This window comes from Cebus imitator, unplaced genomic scaffold (assembly GCF_001604975.1).
Source record: "Cebus imitator isolate Cc_AM_T3 unplaced genomic scaffold, Cebus_imitator-1.0 Scaffold136, whole genome shotgun sequence".
Taxonomy (NCBI): Eukaryota; Metazoa; Chordata; class Mammalia; order Primates; family Cebidae; genus Cebus; species Cebus imitator.
Window position 1 is genome coordinate 4,641,509 of NW_016107451.1, and position 22,110 is coordinate 4,663,618.

General features: G+C 36.6%; 1 protein-coding gene across 16 annotated transcripts in view; it reads left to right on the plus strand.

Annotated features, from left to right (window-relative positions):
- SCMH1 (Scm polycomb group protein homolog 1) overlaps positions 1–22,110 on the plus strand; it is a 239,405-nt gene that overhangs the window by 65,828 nt on the left and 151,467 nt on the right. For 7 of the 16 annotated variants that reach the window (XR_001829069.1, XM_017541788.1, XM_017541791.2 and 4 more), the window contains exons 3-6: positions 787–855; positions 1,321–1,344; positions 10,639–10,709; positions 20,890–21,124. Coding sequence is in view for 14 of the 16 variants with exons in the window: in XM_017541788.1 (XP_017397277.1) it covers positions 787–855; positions 1,321–1,344; positions 10,639–10,709; positions 20,890–21,124 (399 nt within the window). In the remaining 2 variants the exon portion in view is untranslated. Of the gene's footprint in view, positions 1–785; positions 856–1,320; positions 1,345–2,275; positions 2,483–9,590; positions 9,734–10,638; positions 10,710–20,889; positions 21,125–22,110 lie in introns of those variants that run through there. The other 9 variants (XR_001829073.2, XM_037743195.1, XM_017541797.2 and 6 more) reach the window with 5 other exon arrangements.

Genomic DNA, 22,110 nt, shown 5'->3' on the forward strand with positions numbered 1-22,110 from the left:
CCAGGCAGGGGGAGCAGGCACTTCTGATCCTGCGAGGGTAGAGGGGTCCTTCCCAGACCACCCAAAGTGCAGGGGTGTCTGGATCTGCAGCTGCATTTGGGTGCCTGCAGCTGTGCCTGTTGGGACAGGGCTCCTGCCTGCTCCACGGAGCAGGAGGTCTGGGTCTGCAGCCTCGGTTTGGGCAGCTGCAGCTGTGCCGAGGTTGGTGAAACTCCTGCCTGCTCCCAGGCTCCCACCAGATCTCCCTGCTGTAGCCGGCATGATGACAGCAGCTGCTCCATACAGCCCAGGGCTGTTATCACAAATACAGTTACATTCTGCTGTACTGCAGAGTGGAGACTTCAGCATGAAGTTTTGGAGCATACAGTTGAGCCCATAATTAGGGTGCTATTTGTTTTTAGTGTTTTATGTAATTGTGATCATTCCATGAATGTAATTTTTGTTCACACATTTTACCTAATAACATTGTAATATAAACATTTTCCCATTTGTTCTTTAGCCTTTGTAAAAATTTAACAGCTTCAAAATACTTTGTCAAGTGATTATATTATCAAATCTTAATCAGCCTTCTATTTTGAACATTTAGGTGTTCCTTTTTTTGTTATTATAAATAATGCTAAAGCTTTTTACATAAAATCTTTTTCCTGTATTTTGGAATATTTTTCCATAGCATAGAATCTCAGAAGTGGATTACTTTATTAAAAACTGTTAATACATACTGCCAAATTGGAAATGTATTGAATCTTATATTTTCTTTCACATGACTGTTTTTCTCTCCCCCTGCAGTGATAGACTGGAATGATGTTAGAAAACATAAATATGGTCACCAATCAGAGTCTGCATCCCAATATCAAGGTAAGGGGGAAAAAACTCCATTTGGCATGGAAAACTTTTACTTGACATCTTCTCCCATAAAATTTTTGTTGTTAGAGGCTTCAGTTTACAAATAACTCACTGGATATATCAGAGGCAAATATTGCAGTTTACAGAGGTATCAGTCAAAAGCAGTATACTATGTTTGAACTGGAAATAGGAAACCTAGATTCTGAGTATAGGTGATCCCAAATTAGCTTCAAAGTTTTAGGCATAGCTGCTTAGCCTCTCTGGTTTTCTATAGTTTTTATAAGTTTAGGCTTGGGAATAAGGCAAAATTGGGTGGTGTGCTTCCACAGTAACTACTAAGAACCTCAGTGTCTTTTAGGATAAGATAACTGAACTAGATAAATGCTCAATATCCTATTTTAGCCCCGAATTTCACCTACCATTGTGTTGATATGTTTGTCTTAATGACTTATACTCCATCATTTTTTTCTTTACCAGAAGCTGCTGACATCCTGGAGCTAGGTAAGATACTTTTCTTGCATTTCTGTTAAATAAGGGGAATTGGTAAACCAGGGATTAGATTATAACCAGTTTTAACCAACTAGGAAAAGAATTCCATGTGTCTCTGTCTCATAAACCAGTGATTCCTGTGCTCTTGTCTGCCTAATTATCCCATGCACTTCATCTCAGCTGTCACATCAAGTCCTGCCAATCAGTAGGCCACAGAACAAGCTAACAAGAAGGAACGGAAGGTGGTTAATTATACAGGGTATAGGGAAGAATGGAAACTGAACCAAACTGGAAGTACTATCTTAATTTACTGAATCCAGAACTAAAACCTTCACCATCCATAAATCAGTGTTTGGTGGGATTTTTCCCCAAAAAAAATTACTTGTAAGATAAATTGAACTGAAATTAAATATTTTCTGACTTTATTCACAAATAACAGAAATATTAAAATATTATCAAATAAGAAGTCAGACCAATAATTACATTTGGTTTTGCTCCCTGGTTGGTGTACTTCAGGACTAAGATTTGAGTAATAAAACTAGTTCTAATACTTCTCAATCAGAGCTCCTTGCATAAACATCAGTCTTAACATCTTAGAATTCTTTAAAATCCTTTTACATGTTACATAGATATTGATATCCAGATATCTTTATCAATTTTTGTTCCAAGTATTTTGATGTATTTTGTTACAACTTGATATATATTTAGCTCTATTATTATCATTGTCTATTTGCCTCCTCTTGCCTTTCTTTCCTGCAACTTAATACTTTCCATTGCCCACTGACACCAGAAGATAACATGAAGTAGTACAACACTAGACTAGGAGTCAGAACTCCTAGCCTTTTTGAGAGCCAGTTCTGCCACTTAGTAACTTTGTGACTCTGATCCTTAGTTTTCTTATTTGTAAAATGGGGATAATAATCCCATTCTGCCTACTTCACAGGGTTATAAAGAAGATTACATGAGCTAATGGATGTGAAAACATCTTAAAAACTCTCAAATACTTTTCAACTTTGGAGGATTATTATGATTTTCATTCTGTTCAGCGGCTATACTCAGACTTTACTCTAAGTCAAATCTTCTGACATTCTTTGAAGTGAAGCATTCTATGAATGTGAGCTGAAGAAATGAATGAAATGAAATAATGCAGGTAAAGGTGCCTGGCACTTGATAAATGATAGTTATTTTTTACTATTCTTTAAAACTTTCCTCAAGCTTTTTAAGGTACTGGTGTGTAGTAGAAAAAGCATGGACATAGGAGTCAGACAGGCCTTGGTTCAAACTCCTTTACCCACTTACCAGTTTTGTGACTTCAAGCAAATTACTTAATCTTTCTAAGCCTATTTCCTCATCTTTAAAATGGGAATAAAACCTACTTTGCAGGTTATAATGAACATGGGAGATACTGGATATAGTTCTGGCATGGTATAGGCAAATGGAAGACAGTGATAGCCGCTGCTCTTTTTGGTTTTGTCGCTAATATGAATGATAATAACAGTTGTAGCTCAGTGAGAGCTTAAGGCATATTGTAAACTCTTTGTTTGGTGGAGAGTTGTGAAATGTGGGTACTCAATTTAACATAGAGTATATCAGTTACTAAAAAATGTTAAAATTTGATAGTATATTTTTCCTTGTGAGAACATTGGTTCCATAGGCATATCCTCTGATGTAAGTTAATCCTGCGTATTTCATTTTTACCATCAAGCATAAGGAGCAGCTCCAAATAGCAAACTGAAGTAAAATTCAGTAGATCTGTGGCATCTCAAAGTTGGAAAAGACCATAAAATAATCTACCCTTGTCCAACATTGAAAATTCAACATTTTGAATTTTTTGTGAAATGGCTTATCTTGAACTCCTCAAGTTGTTGAGGACTTAGCACCTCCTCAGGTAATTCATTTCATATTTAGACATATTTATTGGGCCAAAATTTGCTTCTTTTTATAATTTATATTAGTCATCTCTCTAACTTTCTGGCCACATTAAACAGGGTTACCCTATTTTTTGCCCTGATTTTTAGAAAGAAGCTCTAGGGATTGCCTTCTCATTGCCACTCTGCCACTTTCATAGTTGAAGCCACAGTCATCTCACACCTAGATTATTAAAACAGCTTTCTAACTAGTTTTTTTTCCTCCAGCCCTATCCCCCTCCAGCCTATTCTTTACACTGCAGCCAGAATGACTTCACCCCAAACCCTTGAATGTTTCCTCTTCTCAGTAATACAGTATATGTGGCTCTCTAATGCCGGAACACTGCCTTTATCTGCAACCTTTTTTCTAAACTACTTTTTCTTTAAACTTCACTGAGCAACCATACCAAAAGATCTGCTTTTAGAACTGCTTTCAGGAGGCTGAGGCAGGAGACTTGCCTGAACCCAGGAGGCGGAGGTTGCAGTGAGCTGAGATCGCGCCATTGCACTCCAGCCTGGGTAACAAGAGTGAAACTCTGTCTAAAAAAAAAATGCAAACAAACAAACAAACAAAAAAACTGCTTTGTCTGGGCCTTTATAATGCTTTTCTTTCTCTGTGAAACAAACAAAAAATAGTTTCCTTTCTTTGACTGACTCCTTTTACACTTTAGCTTAGAAGCCTAAAGGTTACTTCCTTAGGAAGCCTTCGGCAAGCACTGTGAGCGCTACTGTAGCACCCTCTGTCTCTCCAGTGTGGCACTTACCACGTTATCTTAGTGTTGACTGTTTAGTCTCTGTCCCTCACTAGATTCTCTGTCTGTCACTAAACTGAAGCTCTGTGAGGTCAAGGATGATATTTTGATCATGATTGTAAGTCCAAGCACGTAGCACGGTGATTTGACACAAACTATAAATATTTGTTGGCTGGCTGGCTGGCTGGCTGGATGGATAATGGCTCTGAGACTTCACTTTTTTACTCATGCTAATTGTTCATGTTCCATCAGCTGGTCCTCAGGTGACATGATTTTGGGTCTGTTTACCATCACTAGGTAATCATTTAAACTCTGATTTGCTCTCAAATTATAGTTTGCAGAACTATATCCTAGGTATAATTTTATTAGTCCAAGAAAGAATAGGATTATTACTTGTGTGCTTATTTTTATTCACTCAGAAACTCATATTGAGCCTCTATTAAATTTCATATACTGTGTTAAACAGTAAAGATTTTAAAAATGAATATAAGCCTCCGTCCATAAAGAGCTTACATAAATAATTATTGTCATATGATGTGAACAGGATGTTATAGAAGATAGGAAATGGTAGAATTTGTCCAGCCCTTCTCTGCAAAGCCTTCTGACGGAAAATGTAAAATTTTTGCTGAGCTTTAGTCACTGAGTGTAAGTGACATGGGCAAAGATATGGGACCAAGAAAGCCATGAGTTTGTTTTAGGAAACACTAAGGTCCTTTGTAGCTTGAATATTATGATTCTACATCTATGAAGCCTCCCAAACCCAGACCTTTCTCATTTGAGGATATCTGTCTGGACCTTCCACAACACCTCTGATTTCTTTTCCTTATCTAAGCCTTTCTTTCTGTTGCCTGAGAGTCTATGTCCTTTCAGAGGGACCTGTGATATAGTGAAAAAAACACTTTCTCTAGATGCTTTATTTCTATTAAGTAAAAATTCTTCTAGTGAATTTTCCTTAATCTACAAAGAACTCCTAGAATCTGTGAGAAAACCAAAGAATGTTTCAGCAGAAAAATGCCTAAATAAACTATAAACTGGCTGATAAGCCTAAAGAGATCTTTCACTTTAATAATAATCAAAGAATCGCAAATAAAATTATGATGGTATTTTTTCACTGATAAGATTTGTCAAAATTATAGAAATTGTTAAAACACAATTTTAGCAAATATGTAGTAAACACACTTGTGTACTTTTGATAGGAATAGAAATTGAGTCTGGGCAAAATAGTGACATCTTGTCTCTACTAAAAAGAAAAGAATTAGCCAAGCATGGTAGTGCACACCTGTAGTCCTGGCTACCCTGGAGACTGAGGTGGGAGGATTGCTTGGAGTCCAGGAGTTTGGGCTTACAGTGAGATATGATTGTGCCACTACACTCCATCCTGGGTGTCTGAGTGAGACCTTGTCTCAAAAAAAAGCTAGTCATGGTTGGCTCGCGCTTGTAATCCTAGCATTTTGGGAGTCCAAGGCAGGAGAATGACTTGAGCCTAGGAGTTTGAGACCAGCCTGGGCATCACAGGGAGACCCCATCTCTAAGAAAAAAAAATTTGGTATATTCTTTCTAGAGGATATTTCAGCAATATATGTATTGTATCAAATTCTAAACTTTGTTCATTAATCCCACTCTTTGGAATTTGTCCTAAGGAGATCATCTCAAAAGCATTCAAAGATAAATGTACAAAAATACTCATCAAAAAATTTAAAAACACTGACTGGACTCTGTGGCTCATGCCTGTAATCCTAGCACTTTGGGAGGCTGAGGTGGCTTGAGCTCAGCTCAGGAGTTTGAAAACAGCCTGGGCAACTTGGCATAACCCTGTCTCTACAAAAAATACAAAAATTAGCTAGATGTGGTGGCACACACATGTAGTCCCAGTTACTAGGGAGGCTTAGATGAAAGTATCGCTTGAGCCTGTGAGGTTGAGGCTGCAATCAGCTGTGTTCACTGCACTTCAGCCTGATGCTGATTCAAAGCCTGACCATTCTATCCATTCTGATGCTGACTCAAAGCAAGAACCTGTCTCAAAACAAAAAAACAAAAAACTGAAAAAACAAAGACACTTAAATTAACATTAATGACTTTTAACAAATATATTGTTATTTAAACTTTGGTACATAGAACACTATTTAGACGGTAATAGTCGAGTGGAATTTCTCATCTAAAGAATTTGATTATCCGTTAATTGTTGTTAGGAATTTGGGTTCACATATAGGTTAAATAATGTAGAGTTCTTGTAAAGGAATGTGGCCAGAACAGTTGCCAGACATGAGTAGCCAGCCTGTCAAATTAGGAGCAGTCGAAGGATTTGGGACATAGAGAGAGACTAGATATATCTAGGACCAGTAGAGGTTAGAAGGCAGATGTTGGCTGACCATTTCTACTGTTGAGTAATAGCTAAATAATGAGTGTCCCATGATTGGAATTATTTAAGCAGAGGCTGGAAGGACCAGTCAAATCCCAACCTTTTGTTTTTTTTTTTGAGTCAGAGTCTCACTCTTGTCACTCAGGCTGGGATGCAGTGGTGCCATCTCAGCTTACTGCAACCTCCACCTCCCAGGTTCAAGCAATTCTCCTGCCTCAGCCTCCTGAATAGCTGGGATTACAGGCTCCCACCACCACACCCAGCTAATTTTTGTATATTTTTTTAGTAGAGACGGGGTTTCACCATGTTGGCCAGGCTGGTCTTGAACTCCTGACCTCAGGTGATCTGCCTACGTGGCCCTCCGCACCTGGCCCAAATCTCAACTTTTATATCACCTTATCAAGATGCCTTTTTTGACTGTCCTGCCTAAAATAGCACACCTTCTTTACCTTTTACCTTTATTTTTTTAAATTTCATAATAGCCAGGAATCGTATAATTAATGTGGTGTCTGTTACCCTCTGGACCAGCTGACATATGTTTGTTTATTTATTTATTTGTCTCTCTTTTCCCTTAGAATGTAAGCTTCAAGTGGGTAGAGACTTCAGCTGTATTTTTTTTTTTTCTATATATCACTAGTAGCTAGAGCCAGGCTTATCACATAGCAGATACTCAATAAATGTTTACTGAATGAATGAATATTAGAGAAGGTGACTCATGCATTTACTTGGTGGCCTCTTGTGCTTTATATTTTATGGGCCAAGGTACTTTAATGTCATTTGTAAATCCCTTCAGGGCAGGGATTTCTTTTTCTTTTTTAATAATAAATGTAACTATCATGTGGTGAGCATCAGGGTTTATAAAACACTTTTATAAGCATTATTTCATAAATGAGATGGCTGACTTTTTCTCATCTGTCTTAGTTCAGGCATTTCCTCTATAGAGTATCTATCTGTAACTTTACTAAGATAGCTCCCAGTCTCTATCACATAACCTCCTTTTATTTCCTTCAAGTTCTTTTCACTTGCTGCCTTGTTTATTTATTGTTTATATATTAATTGTGTCTCATCATATACCGGCATGTAAATCCCATGAGGGCAGGGACCTCTGTCATATTGCCTGGCACATAGAGGATGGTCAGTAAACATTTATTGAATGAATAATTGAAAACATTCAAACTATAATTTTTGAGTGTTTTGAATTATAATGTTGGAATAATTAAAAACACTATATATGTTTAAATTATAAAACATACCTATGTTAGTTAATAATATTAATCTTTGCAACAATCTCTGAGCTTAAGCATGAACGAGATTTTCATGTTCTGAGTTCTCAAGACAGCCTGTACTACCTCATTAACTTTATCATTATCATAACAGATTATTTGTGTTATGTTTATTAATGTCTCTTTTTATCTCTAGACTGAAAGCTCCATGAATTGAGAAATGTTTTATCTTGTTCCGCTAACATTTAACACAGTTCTTTGTACTCAGAGAAGCTTAAATATTTATTGAATGAAGAATCTATTTACAATCTTGTAAGGCAGATATTATCTTCATCTTTCAGATGAGTAAACTGAGGCTTGGAAGGATTAAGTAATTTACCCAAGATAGTTAGCTGTAGAAACAAGACTTTTACCAACATCTTCAGATTCCCAGTATTACATTCTTTAAACTACACAGTAGTAGTTCTTAGTCACAGATGTTAATCCGAATTACCTAGGGAGCCTTTAAAAATACATATTTTCAGGCCACACTTGGAGCCTACTGAATGAGAACTTCTGAAGGTGGGGCCCAGAACTTTCTTTAAGAAATGAGACTATAAGTATCACTTGAGAGTCAATGATTTATACCAGAGGTTTGGCAAACTGCTGTTGGAAGGCCAAGTCCCGCCCTCTGCCTGCTTGTATAAATAAAATTTAAGTGGAATAGCCACGCTCATTTATGCACATATTGTCTGTGGCTGCTTTCACTTTAGAGTGATGGAGCTGAGTAGCCATGAGATAAACTGTATGACCTACTAAGCATAAAATTTTTATTATATTGTCCTTAACAGAAAGCTTGCTAACTCTGGATCTATACCTTGATGTCTGTCCTATTTCTTTTGTGGTTATTTTAGTGCTTGGAGATATGATAGACATATAATGTCTGGCTTCATAATGGAGATTATAGTAGGTGTCCAAACATTCTTACTAAGTCATAAATTTTATCTTATTTTACAATTTCCCTGAATATAGGGAACTAACCCTTAGCCCAAGTAATCAAATAAAAGGAAAATACCAACCTAGGTATGGTTTAAGGCAGTCAGCCATCACAGTTGGGTGAACTACATTAAACAAAGGTTCCTTTTCATTCAGTTGGTAATAGAGTGTTTCCTAAGTGGTAAAAGGACTGAGGTTTCTAGCCTGTGTACATTACAGCATAGGGATTGATTACCATGGTTGATATGTGTCATAGAGAACTGTAATTAATACCCTAATTATTGTGGTACCTCTGATGTTACCATTATTCTTAAGACCAAAGTGTCTTGGGTGCTTTTAGTCAGAACTTAAGCTAATACAAGCAGTTACCCAGGACTGACCAAAATTCTTGATCTGTGCTGCCTAATAAGTAACTGTTAGCTACATGTAGAGATTTAAATTTAAATTAACTAAAATTAAGCCAAATTTAGTTTCTTATACTACCCACATTTCAAGTGTCCAATAGCTATGTGATTAGTGGCTACCTTACTGGCTAGCACAGATACAGAACGTTTTAGTCAGCACAGAAAGTTTTATTGGACAGTGCTGCTCTAGATGCCCGAGTTGAAGATTCGTAATCCAGTGAAATCCAAAGCTTACTATTTGATTTAATATTTCATTTGTAAGGTTAGAATAATAATTTGTAATGTTTTCTTTTTCTAACGGCAAACAGTGATGAAATGTATTCAATCCTTGCTTTAGGGCCCTGTCAGCTAGGAGCAAATTCTTCCTTAAAATTCTGATAACGTCTTTAAACCTTGACTTTGCAGTCATCTCATTTGCCCTATGGACTGTCTAGTCATGATGATTAATCATCAGCCAGTTCATGAAATAGTTCAGAACTGACTGTGATTTCTGGCCAAATCTATTTGGCTTAGTTAAGGATAGTGGGAAAGGAACCAGTTATAAAACAGAAGCTATAAAATCAACAGAGTGTAAAGTCTTGGCATCATCTTTGGAGTGATTTAGATTTCATCATTCAGTGACTCATTTTTATTCCCAGCATCTAGTGCTTTTTGCATGGCCCAAAGGGGCTCTGTGCTGCTCCACTACAGAGGAAACTTCAAGAAATGCTGGTTTGCTACAGTGTTTTAGCTTGTGAGATTCTCTGGGACCTTCCCTGCTCCATCATGGGGTCACCTCTAGGTGGGTATTAGGGGGAGACTGGTAATTGGTTTAACCTTTAAATAAATAATTTTATAATCTTTGTGATCCAGTGAGATCTGTATCTAATGGCCTGCCTTAAGCTGTTCTCCCTTGCCCCAGCATAGTTTCTCCTTGAAGACTGTTTATCTAGGACAGTGTTCTTCAAACTTTGAAAAGCTCTAAGGCCAGTTCAAGAGGCTAAAAGATTCTACAGACCCCCCAGCTTGTACTTATTTATATCATCAGACATGCTTCCCAGGTCCTACTTTAAATTAACAGATCTTTGTCACTTTGCACCCCAGAGCAACGCAGCTGTGGTTGGGATGGGGGTGCAGCAGGGGTAGGTGAGAGAGAGCCATTTTTTAGAGTGAGGATTCAACTATAACCTCACTCATCTGGCTTCCCCTCCCCTCAAATCATCTCACCCCTTGTCTCCAGACAGCCTTTTCTTCATTCTTCCTGAACTGAGATGCTAGAATCCAACCATATTGGGTGTTAAAACCTACCACTTGACAGCAGTGAGGGACCTTTCCAAGAGTCAGGTTGTTCAAAAGGAATCTCCCCACCCACTTTCTACCTCTTCTGTTCTGTTCTCCATGAGCTTCCTGGGCACTTCTTTGTAGTATTGGTATGTCTTGCTTTGGCATTTTGGATCACTTTAGGAACTAACGTAAAGAACACCCCAAGCCATCTTTAGACCATTGTTTTAAAACATGAATTTAAAACATCCACTCAGGTCACTTAGATTCTTACCCTTAATACTCCTTTGAGCTCAAACAGAAAAAAAGATAAGTTTTTTATGCTCAAAACCAGTCTACAAATGGCTTAATGTTTAGTGTAGATTATATCCTGAAAACATTTTTTTAGGAAGTTGACTGTGATATAGATTTCTATTTCCTTTACAGGTCATTTTACCTGGGACAAATACCTAAAAGAAACATGTTCAGTCCCAGCGCCTGTCCATTGCTTCAAGCAGGTAATTGATTCTCAACATCTTTAGTAGGTGGAAGATAAGTCATTTTTTTCTGGTTCTTAGACAATCAAAACAGAAGGTGGAAGCCCTTGGGCTTCTTACCTGAGGGTCCCAGAATAAATTTCTATGGGAAGAACTCAAGAAGTGAAATTTGGTCACTGTGAGTTTTGGCAGCAGGCGTTCTTCCCGCCTTCATCCCAAGTAACACCCTTGCCTCCTTCTTTACCTCCTTGAGGATATTCTGTGTTACTGAGAACAGTTGCTGATATTTACTAGCACTCTTAATTCAGATAGGAAAGAGAATTTTAGTCCATAGACAGTGTTGAAAATGGAGCAGCATTCCTTTCTCTGTACTCAGCACTCCTGTCACAATCTTATCTTTCTATAAGAGTATTGACACTGAGTCCCACTGGGAAGCATTTCAGGAGCTCATCAGAGGTCATCCAGAGTTTCCCACAAGGAGTAAGTAATCCAGACAGTGCACAGATAATATTGATTGTATCAGTGTGTGATATAGCTGGTAAGCAGAAAGTGTTCCGGTGCTAAACAAAGCTAAACATCGTAAGTTACTTAACAATCCTTTCCTTTAGTACTCAATGGTTATTTCCTCAAACTGTTAACATTTCAGGTTGAGTTTGAATTTAGTCTGTTTTCTAAGTAGAAATACAAATTCAGGACTTCTGCTCATTTGAAATAAAAGGGACTGAATTTATACTTCCACCTGAAACAGTTTTTAAAAAGACAACATATGGTAACAATGGTTTGTTTTGCTTTGTTTTGAGACAAAGTCTCACTCTGTCACCCAAACTGGAGTGCAGGGTCATGATCTTGGCTCACTGCAACTTCTGCCTCCTGGCTTCAAGCGATTCTCTTTCCACAGCCTCCTGAGTAGTTGAGACTATAAGCGCACACTAACATGCCTGGCTAATTTTTGTATTTTTAGTAGAAACAGGGCCTTATTAAGTTGGCCAGGCTAGTCTTCAACTCCTGATTTTGGGTGATCCACCCATCTTGGCCTCCCAAACTGCTGGGATTTCAGGCGTGAGTCACCATGCCCAGACAACAGTGGTTTTTAAGTAACTAAAAATGAAGCAGCCAATAAGTGATCTCTGAGAGAGAGAAAACAAATGGGTTGAGCTGCCTATGATTTTCTAGCCTACTGCCTTGACAGTTTCCAGACCATGGCCCAGGGAAAGGGAACTCATGTTGAGCCAGCCCAGCAGACTCCCTAATTTGAGGAAACGGAAGAAAAAAATCAGAGTCCAGAGAAACCAAGGTGGCTAGAATTTACAGGACAAACAGGACAGAGTATCAGAGAGGAGAAAGCTGCACACAAAACCACAGAAATCTTCAGAGGGTCCCCTTCAAGTGTTCAGGAAAATACTACTGTTTTACACATGCACGTGAGAAAACTACCTAAGGCCAAAGGAAAAAAACTATCTGAAAGGATTCAAAGGAATAAAACCTGGCAATCACACAGGGCTGAGAACAGTTCCTGATCTCACTAGCTAGACTGGAAAAATCTCATAATTGATTGGGCATTGGGTATAATACTCAGGAAGGTTGCTCAGTATTGGAAAATAATTAACTTTAGCCTGAGCATTGTTTCAGTCCAACCTCACAAATCATAAAGGTAAAACTCAAGAGTACCAAACTATTTACAAGTCAGTTAACTGCACTGGGGAACAAAGCCCAAGAAGATTTATAGGAATGCAAGAATATCTAGTACCCAACAGGTAAAGTTCACAAGATCTAACTTTCAATCAAAGACCACCAGGCATGCAAAGAGGCAGGAAAATGCAACCAATAATCTAGAGAATATTCTGTTGAAACCAACTCAGATTCTACACAGATTATAGAATAGCAGACAAACACATTAAAATAGTTATTTTAATATATTCATTATGTTCAGAAATTAAGCAGAGACATGGAAGATATTAAAAAGATTCACTGGGCTACTTTGTGGGAAATGAAAAATACACTAGATTGGATTGATGGTGAAAGAAACTAGTAGCTTGAAGACATAACAATAGAAACTATTCAAAATGAAACACAAAGAGAAAAGGGAATTTAGAAAAAAATGAAAAGAACACCAGTGAACTATGGAATAACTTCAAGTGACCAAATAGGCATGTAATTGGAGTCCCCAGAGGAGAGAAGTGATGGGGAGGTAGAAAAAATATTTGAAGAAATAATGGCTAAAATATTTTCAAAATTAAAAAAAAAATACTATAGGTCCACAGAATCAAGTAATTCAAGGAATCCCAAAAATAAGAAACAAGAAGAAAACTACCCTGAGGCATATCATAATCAAATTGCAGAAAACCACTGATAGAGAAAACAATAGCCAGAGAAAAAAGGACACTTTATACACAGGATAACTAATGTAAGAATGACATTATATTTCTTGTCAGAAACAATATAAGCAAGAACAAAATTGAACAACACCTTTAAAGTACTAAAAGAAAAAAAAAAAAAAAACTGTCAACCTGGACTACTGCAACCAGCAAAAATGTCTTTCAAACACAAAGGTGAGATAAAGATACTTTTAGATTTACAAAAGCTGAAGAAATTCATCATTCACAGACTCACACCTCAAGAAATGTTAAAGGAGGTTCATCAGGCAGAAAGAAAATGATACCCAATGAAATAACAGATCTACACAAAGAAATGAAGGTCACTGGAAATTGTCATTATAAGGATACATATATAAGATATTTTTCTTTAAATCTGTATAAAAGATAACTGTGTAGACAATAATAATCATATATTGTGAGGATGATAACATAGAAGTAAAATGTATGATAAGAGTAGCACAAAGTCAGGAAGGGAGGAATCTAAGTAGACTGTTACAAGGTTCTTATGCATGAAGTAGCAAGGTGATACTTGATAAGACAGACTGTGGTGAGTTAAAAGATATTTTTACTATAAATGCTAATGCAACCACTAGAATAATGGAAAAAAATAGCAAGATGTTTGATTTAAATCCAATTATGTCAATAATCAAATTAAATATAAATGGTTTAAATGTTTAAAAGCAGAAATTGGCACATTGGATAAAAAACAAAACCCAATATATACTGCTTTCAAAAACTTATATATATATATATTTTTTTACTATTGAGTTTGCTACGATTGGAAAAATTATGCTTTAAATAGGTTAAAAGTAAATGTATGAAGATGATACCATGCTGACATTAGCCATAATAAACCTGAAATGGCTATATTAATATCAAAGTACATTTCAGACCAAATAATATTAACAGGATAAAGAAGTTAATTTTTTAATGATAAAGGAATCAGATAAATCCTGACATGAAGCAAAAACCAATAGAACTATTAGAAGAAATAGATAAATGCAAAATTATCTATAGTCAGACTTTTAATACTCCTCTCTGTGTAATAAAAGAACAAGTAGAGGGAAAAAAATCAGCAAATATATAGTGGATTTGAACAACACTATGAACTAACTTGACCTAACTGATGTATATAAAATACTGTCCAACATATGTAGAATACACATTCTTTCCAAGTGCTTGCAGAATATTTGTCACCACATTCTGCACCACTAAATAAGGCTTTAGAATTTTTTTTCTTTTTTCCAGACCTTGAGAAATTTAAGAGAATTTAAACAATACAAAACATGTTCTCTGGCTAGGTGCAGTGGCTCACACCTGTAATCCCAGCACTTTGGGAGGCCGAGGCAGGCAGATCATGTGAGCTAAGGTGTTCAAGACCAGCCTGGCCAACATGGTGAAACCCTGTCTCTACTAAAAATACAAAAATTAGCTAGGCTTGGTGGCACCTGTAATCCCAGCTACTTGGGAGGTTGAGACAGGAGAATTGCTTGAACCTGGGAGGCAGAGATTGCAGTGAGCCGACATCATGCCACTGCACTCCAGCCTGGGTGACAGAGTGAGATTCTGTCTCAAAAACAGCAATAACAACAACAACAACAAAAGTATGTTCTCTGATTGTAAGGGAATTAAATTAAAAAACAATAGTAGAAAGTTACCTGGAAAATCTCCAAATACTTGGAAACTGAGTAACACATTTTTAAGTACTCCATGAGTACTTAGAAACCGAAAGGAATGTTATAAAATATTTTCTATGCCGCGGCTAACACCTGTAATACCAGCACTTTGGGAGGCAGAGGCGGGTGGATCACAAAGTTAGGAGATCGATACCATCTTGGACAACATGATGAAATTCCATCTCTACTAAAATACAAAAAAAATTTGCCAAGCGTGGTGGCACACACCTGTAGTCCCAGCTACTTGGGAGGCTGAGGCAGGGGAATTGCTTAAACCTAGGACATGGAGGTTGCAGTGAGCTGAGATTGCACTACTGCACTCCAGCCAGGGAAACAGAGCAAGACTCTGTCTCANAAAATATTTTCAAGTGAAAATTAAAGAACATTTCAGAATTCGTGGGATGGTGCTAAAGCAGCTCAATTAATGATCTCAGTTTCCATTGTAGAAAAGTAGGGTGAAAGAAGGAGCAAGTTAATTTCAAATTAAGCAGAGAAAAGCAAATAATAAAGATTAGAGCATAAATCAATGAAATAAAAATGATAGAGAAAAAGCTATTGAAACTAAAACCTGGTTCTTTGTAAAGATAAATAAAAGTGATAAACCCCTAACTAGAGCGATCAAGAATAAAAGAGAGAAGACACAAATCACCAGTATCAGAAATGACAGAGGACTGGGCACTGTGGCTCACACCTGTAATCCCAACACTTTAAGAGGTTGAGGCAGGTGGATCACTTGAGCCCAGGAGTTCAAGACCAGCCTGGGCAATGTAGTGAGAACCCATCTCTTTAAAAAAAAAAAAAAGAAAATTTTTTTTCCTTAGCTGGGCATGGTAGTGCATGCCTGTGGTCTCAGCCACTTGAGAGGCTGAGGTAGAAGGATTGCTTAAGCTCAGGAAGTCAAGGCTGCAGTGAGCTGTGATCACACCACTGCACTCCAGCTTGGGTGACAGAGTGAGTTCCCTTCTTTAAAAAAAACAGGAGACAGAAATCAAAGAAGTGACATCACTTTAGATTCTGCAGATACAATTAAGGGAGTATTATGAACAAATGTATGCCTTTAACTCTGACAACTAAGACAAAATGGACAACTTTCATGAATGACACAAATTACCAAAGCTCAGTCAAAGAAGAGAGAAAACCTGAATGGCATTATTTCTGTTACAGAAATTGAATTTGTAGTTAAAAACTTTTCCACAAAGAAAATTCCAGGCCTAGATGCCTTCACTGGTGTTTCAGATGTTTAAGGAAAAAATATTACAAATTCTATATAGACTCTTCCAGAAAATTTAACAGAAAAGGGTATCTCCTAACTCCTTCTATAAAGGCAAACATTTCTGATCCAAAACCAAGCAAAGACATGTAGATAAAAGAAAACTGTGCATCAGTATCCCACATGAAAATAAATGTAAACATTTTAAGTAAAATTGTAGGGCAAAAATCTAACAATATGTAAAAAGAGTAACTCATGACCAAGTGGGGTTAATTCTAGGAATGCAGAGTTGGCTTAAATTTCAAAAATCAGTCAGTGGAATTTACCACATGTATACATGCTAAAGGAAAAAATGCTATTATCTCAATAGATGCAGAAAAAGCATTTCACAAAATTAAAAGTCTATTTTAAATAAAAACTCTCACCAAACTAGAAATAGACGAGAACTTTCTAAATCCTAAACTCTAAAGGACATTTATTAATAGTCTACAAATAACATCCTACTTAATGGTGAAAGACTGAATGCTTTCCCCTTAAGGTCAGGAACAAGACAAGGATATCTGCTCTTGTGACTTTTATTCAGTATTGTATTACCAATGCAAATGGGCCAGAAGAAGAAATAAAAGCGATCTGGGTTGAAAGATTAGAACAGTCACCAAGGAAAATGTATACAGGGCAAGTAAGTACATGAATAGAGATGCTCAATACCATTATTTCATTCGGGAAATACAAATTAGAAGTGATTAACAAGCTATCACTACACATTTATTTACATGGCTCTGATTTTCAAAAGGCTGACCATATTAAATAGTGGTAAGGATGTAGAACAAATGGAACTTTGATACGCTGCTGGTGAAAATGCAAAGTGGTTCAATTACTTTGAAAATACGCAGAAGAACTTTAACATACTACTGAGCAAAACAAAGCACCATATAAACTAGGAATTGAGTAATACGTTCTTTGCTTGAAAAAAAAGACATGCCTCAGTACTAAAACCAGCATTTTACTCAGGGTTTTAAAATAATTCATTAGAAGATATAATGGAACAGAAACTACCATTTACAATAGCAGCCAAAGGGTGGGTGGGGCAGGGGGAGGAACTAACAAATTTGCAAAATTTATATAAAGAAAACTTCAGAAGATGCCTGACCAAAATTTTGATTCATTAAGAAAATGAGTGGACTTTTGTCAAAATTAGGAGCTTCTGCTCTTCAAAAGACACTGGTAAGAGAATGAAAATACAGGCCACAGACTATGAGAAAATAGTTTTACCTTGCTTAATTTAATGATAGGGATATCTTCTGAAAAATGAATTGTTAAGCAATTTCATTGTTGTGCAAACATAGCATACACTTGTACAGTCCTGTATAGTATAGCCTAGTACACACCGAGGCCTATAGCCTACTGCTCCTAGGCTACAAAACTGTCCAACATGTTACTATACTGAATACTGTAAGTAGTTGTAACACAATGGTATTTGTGTATATAAACATATCTAAAAATAGAAAAGGTACAATAAAAAATATGTTATGAAAGTTGTATTAAAACTTGTACACCCGTATCAGGGGCACTTACCATGAATGGAGCTTAGAGGACTGGAAATTGCTCTGGGTGAGTCAGTGAGTAAGTGGTTAATAAACATGAAGGCCGAGGACAATACTGTGTACCACTGTCAACATTATAAACACTGTACACTCAGGCTACACTAAATTTATTTAAAAATTTTTCTTTCTTCAATAAGGAGTTAACCTTAGCTTACTGTAGCTTTTTCACTTAATAAAGTTAAAATTTTTTAACTTCTGACTCTTTTGCAGTACTACTTAGCTTAAAACACATTGTACAGCTGTATAAAAATAATTTTTAAATTTTTTTTTTACTTTGTAAACTCTTATTAAAAAACTAAGACAAATACATACATTACTCTAGGCCTACACAGACTCAGGATCATCAGTATCACTGTCTTCCACTTCTACTTCTGAGCCTACTGGAAGATCTTCATGGGCAGTTACATGCGTGGATGGAGCTGTAATCTATAACAATACCTTCTTCTGGAATACCTCCTGAAGGAGCTTGCCTGAAGCTGTTTTTTAGTTAACTTTTATTTTCCTATAAGTAGAAAGAATAAACCCTAAAATAATGATTAAAAATATATAGTAAACACACAAACCAGTAATACAGTCATTTGTTATCAAATATGTACTGTACATAATTGTATGTGCTATACTTGTATACAGCTGGCAGTGTAGTAGGTTTTTTTGCACCAGCATAACCACAAATGTGAGTAATGTGTTGCTCTAGGACCTTAAGACACCTGCGATATCACTAGGATATAGGAATTTTTTTTTAGCTCCATTTTAATCTTATGGGACCACAATCTATACACAGTCTGTTTTTGACCAGGCATCATTAGGTGGAACATGACTATACTTGCAAATCACATAACGGACAGCATTATTTTCCAAATTGATCTGTAGACCAACACAACCTCTGTCAAAATTCCAGCTGCCTTTTTTGCAGAAATTGACAAATTGGTGCTAAAATTCTTACGAGCGACCCAGGGTAGCCATAGCAATCTTGAAAAGAGAACAAAGGTGGAGGATTCATATTTTCTGATTTCAAAACTTACTACAAATCTACAGTACTTAAGACATCATGGTTCTGGCATGAAGATAGACATAATTCATGAATTAAAATTGAGAGTACGGAAATTGACCCACCAATTTATGGTTGATTGATTTTTGACAAGGCTATTAAGACAGTTCAATGGGATTTTCAACTTGTGCAGGAACAGCTGGATATCCACAAAAAAGTGAAGTTGGAACCTCTATACCATATACAAAAATTAATTTCAAGTGGATCATGGACCTAAATGTAAGAGTTAAAACTACAAAACTCTTTGAAGAAAACGTAGGAGAAAATCTTCATGACCTTGGATTAGATAATATAACACCAAAATAGATAAACAACAGTAGAAAAAATAGATAACTTGAACTTCATCAAAATTAAAAGTTTTTCATTTCCATATCATCAAGAAAATGAAAAGACAAGTCACACAATGGGAGAAAATATTTGCAAATTATATATCTGATAAAGAACTTGTATCCAGAATATAGTAAGAACTCTTAAAATTCAGAAATTAAAAGACAACATGATTTTAAAATGGACGAAGTATTTGAATAGATAGTTCTCCAAATATATACAAATGACCAATTAGGCACATAAAAGTTACTCAGTGGTCATTAGAGAAATGCTAATCAAAACTGCAATGAGATACATGTTACATTGACTAGATGACTCTAACATCAAAAGACAATGGCAAGTGTTGGTGAGGAAATAGAAATTGGAACCCTCATACATTGGTGGTGAAATTATGAAATCCTGTAGCTACTTTAGGAGACAGTTCAGAGGTTACCCAAAATGTTAAACATAGAGTTACCACATGACCCAGCAGTTTTACTTGTAAGCATATACCTAAAAAGAATAGAAAACATGTCCACAGAAAAACATACCATAAATGTTCATCACATCATTATTCATAATAGTCAAAAAGAGGAGACAACCCAAATGTCCATCAACTGATGAATAAGTAAGCAAAATGTAGTATATCCATGCAATAGAATATTATTCATGAATGAAAAGGAATGAAGTACTGATACACTCTATGACATGGGTGAACCTTGAAACCATTTTGCTAAGTGAAAGAAATGATTCACATATTGGCCGCACATTATATAATTCCATGTATATGAAATGTCCAGAATAGGCAAATCCGTGGAAACAAAGTAGATTAATAGTTTCTAGGAACTGGGCTGAGAGGGTAATTGGGAGTGAATCCATTGGGGTATAGGGTTCATTTTGGAGGAATTATGGAAATATTATAAAATTAGGGATGATGTTTACACAACTCTGAGACTATTCTAAAAACCAATGAATTATATACCTTAAAAGGGTTAATTTTCCGTTTCATGATTTAAACGTATACCTACCATATGATCCAGCCATTTCATTCCTAGGTATTTGTGCAAGAGAAAAGAAAGTTTATTTCCCTACAAAAATTTGTACATAAATGTTTCTAGCAGCTTTATTTGTAATCACCAAGAACTAGAAACAAACCAGATGTCCACCAACATCATATACTGCTCAGCAATAAAAGGAAATGAATTATCGATATGGATGAATATCAGAGTAGTTATGCTGAGTGAAAGAAGCTAGACAAAAAAGAAAGTACATCTTCTATGATTCCATCTAACACCAGAAAATGCAAAGCAATCTACAGTGATAGAAAGTAGATCATTGGTTGCCTGGGTACAGGGGTCCTGGAGGGGCCAGAAGAAGAGATTACAAAAGAGCACATGAAAACTTGAGGGTAATGGCCATGTTGATTATTTTGATTGTGGTGATGCTGTCACAGGTTTATATGGTGTATATGGTAGCATAAGTATGTACATATGTGAAGACTTAATAAAGTGTATAGTTTATTGTATGTCGGTTATATGAATTGATTAGTAAGTTATTGTCAAAATAAGAAAAAATTAACCCCAGTAGTCTGTGTGGTAGATATATGTATCAATATACTGAAATATTCCATGAAGAGATGCTAAGAATATGATAGTTTAATAGGATGTAGTGGTCCTAAAAAGAAAATGTCATACCTGGAAGGGTAGGAAGTTAGACAATTATAGGATGAGAAAACATTTAATTAACTGGCTATGTAAGACATTCTTGTCCTTTTTATTACTGATATGAGTCTATTTGATGCTTCAGTGGAAAGTAATTTTTCCCCTTCATCTTATCTTTCATTGTTTCTTTTGTATGAAACCTTTCTGAATTATTAGGGAATAATTCAGAGTAATTGTCAGCTATAACCAATTCGAATCCAAAACATGAATTTTAGGGTTTTACTCTTAATCTGTCTAAATCCTATGCCTTGTTTTTCTCAGTCCTACACACCTCCAAGCAATGAGTTCAAGATTAGCATGAAATTGGAAGCACAGGACCCCAGGAACACCACATCCACCTGTATTGCCACAGTAGTTGGACTGACAGGGGCCCGCCTTCGCCTGCGCCTCGACGGCAGCGACAACAAAAATGACTTCTGGCGGCTAGTTGACTCAGCTGAAATCCAGCCTATTGGGAATTGTGAAAAGAATGGGGGCATGCTACAGCCACCTCTGGGTGAGTAAGTAAACCCAAACTCTTTCTAGCCAATTATTAATAGTTAGCTTCCAAAAACTGAACATCCTACTATGGGAAAGATTAGTGTTCCCTGCTTATCCCTTATTTTTCTTTATTTTCTTTTTTTTAAATTTTACTTTTAAGTTCTGGGGTACATATGCAGATCTTGCAGGATTGTTACATAGGTATACACAAGCCATGATGGTTTGCTGCCTCCATCCCCCTGTCACCTACATTAGGTATTTCTCCTAATGTTATCCCTCCTCAATCTCCCCAACCCCTGCTATCCTAGACCCCCTGCCACTCAGCAGACCCCACTGTGTGATGTTCCCCTCCCTGTGTCCACATGTTCTCATTGTTCAACACCCACTTATGAATGAGAACATGAGGTGTTTGGTTTTCTGTTCTTGTGTCAGTTTGCTGAGAATGATGGTTTCCAGCTTTATCCATGTCCCTGCAAAGGACATGAACTCATCATTTTTTATGGCTGCATACTATTCCATGGTGTATATGTGCCACATTTTCTTTATCCAGTCTATCATTGCTGGGCATTTGGGTTGGTTCCAGGTCCATGCTATTGTAAACAGTGCTGCAAGGAACATACGTGTGCATGTGTCTTTATAATAGAATGATTTATAATCCTTTGGGTATATACCCAGTAATGGGATTGCTGGGTCATATGGAATTTCTGCTTCTAGGTCCTTGAGGAATCACCACACTGTCTTCCACAATGGTTGAACTAATTTACACTCCCACCAACAGTGTAAAAGTGTTCCTATTTCTCCACATCCTCTACAGCATTTGTCTCCAGAATTTTTAGTGATCGCCATTCTAACTGGCATGAGATGGTATCAGTGTGGTTTTGATTTGCATTTCTCTGATGACGAGTGATGATGAGCATTTTTTCAGGTTTGTTGGCTGCATAAATGTCTTCTTTTGAAAAATGTCTGTTCATTTGCTTTACCCACTCTTTGATGGCTTTTTTT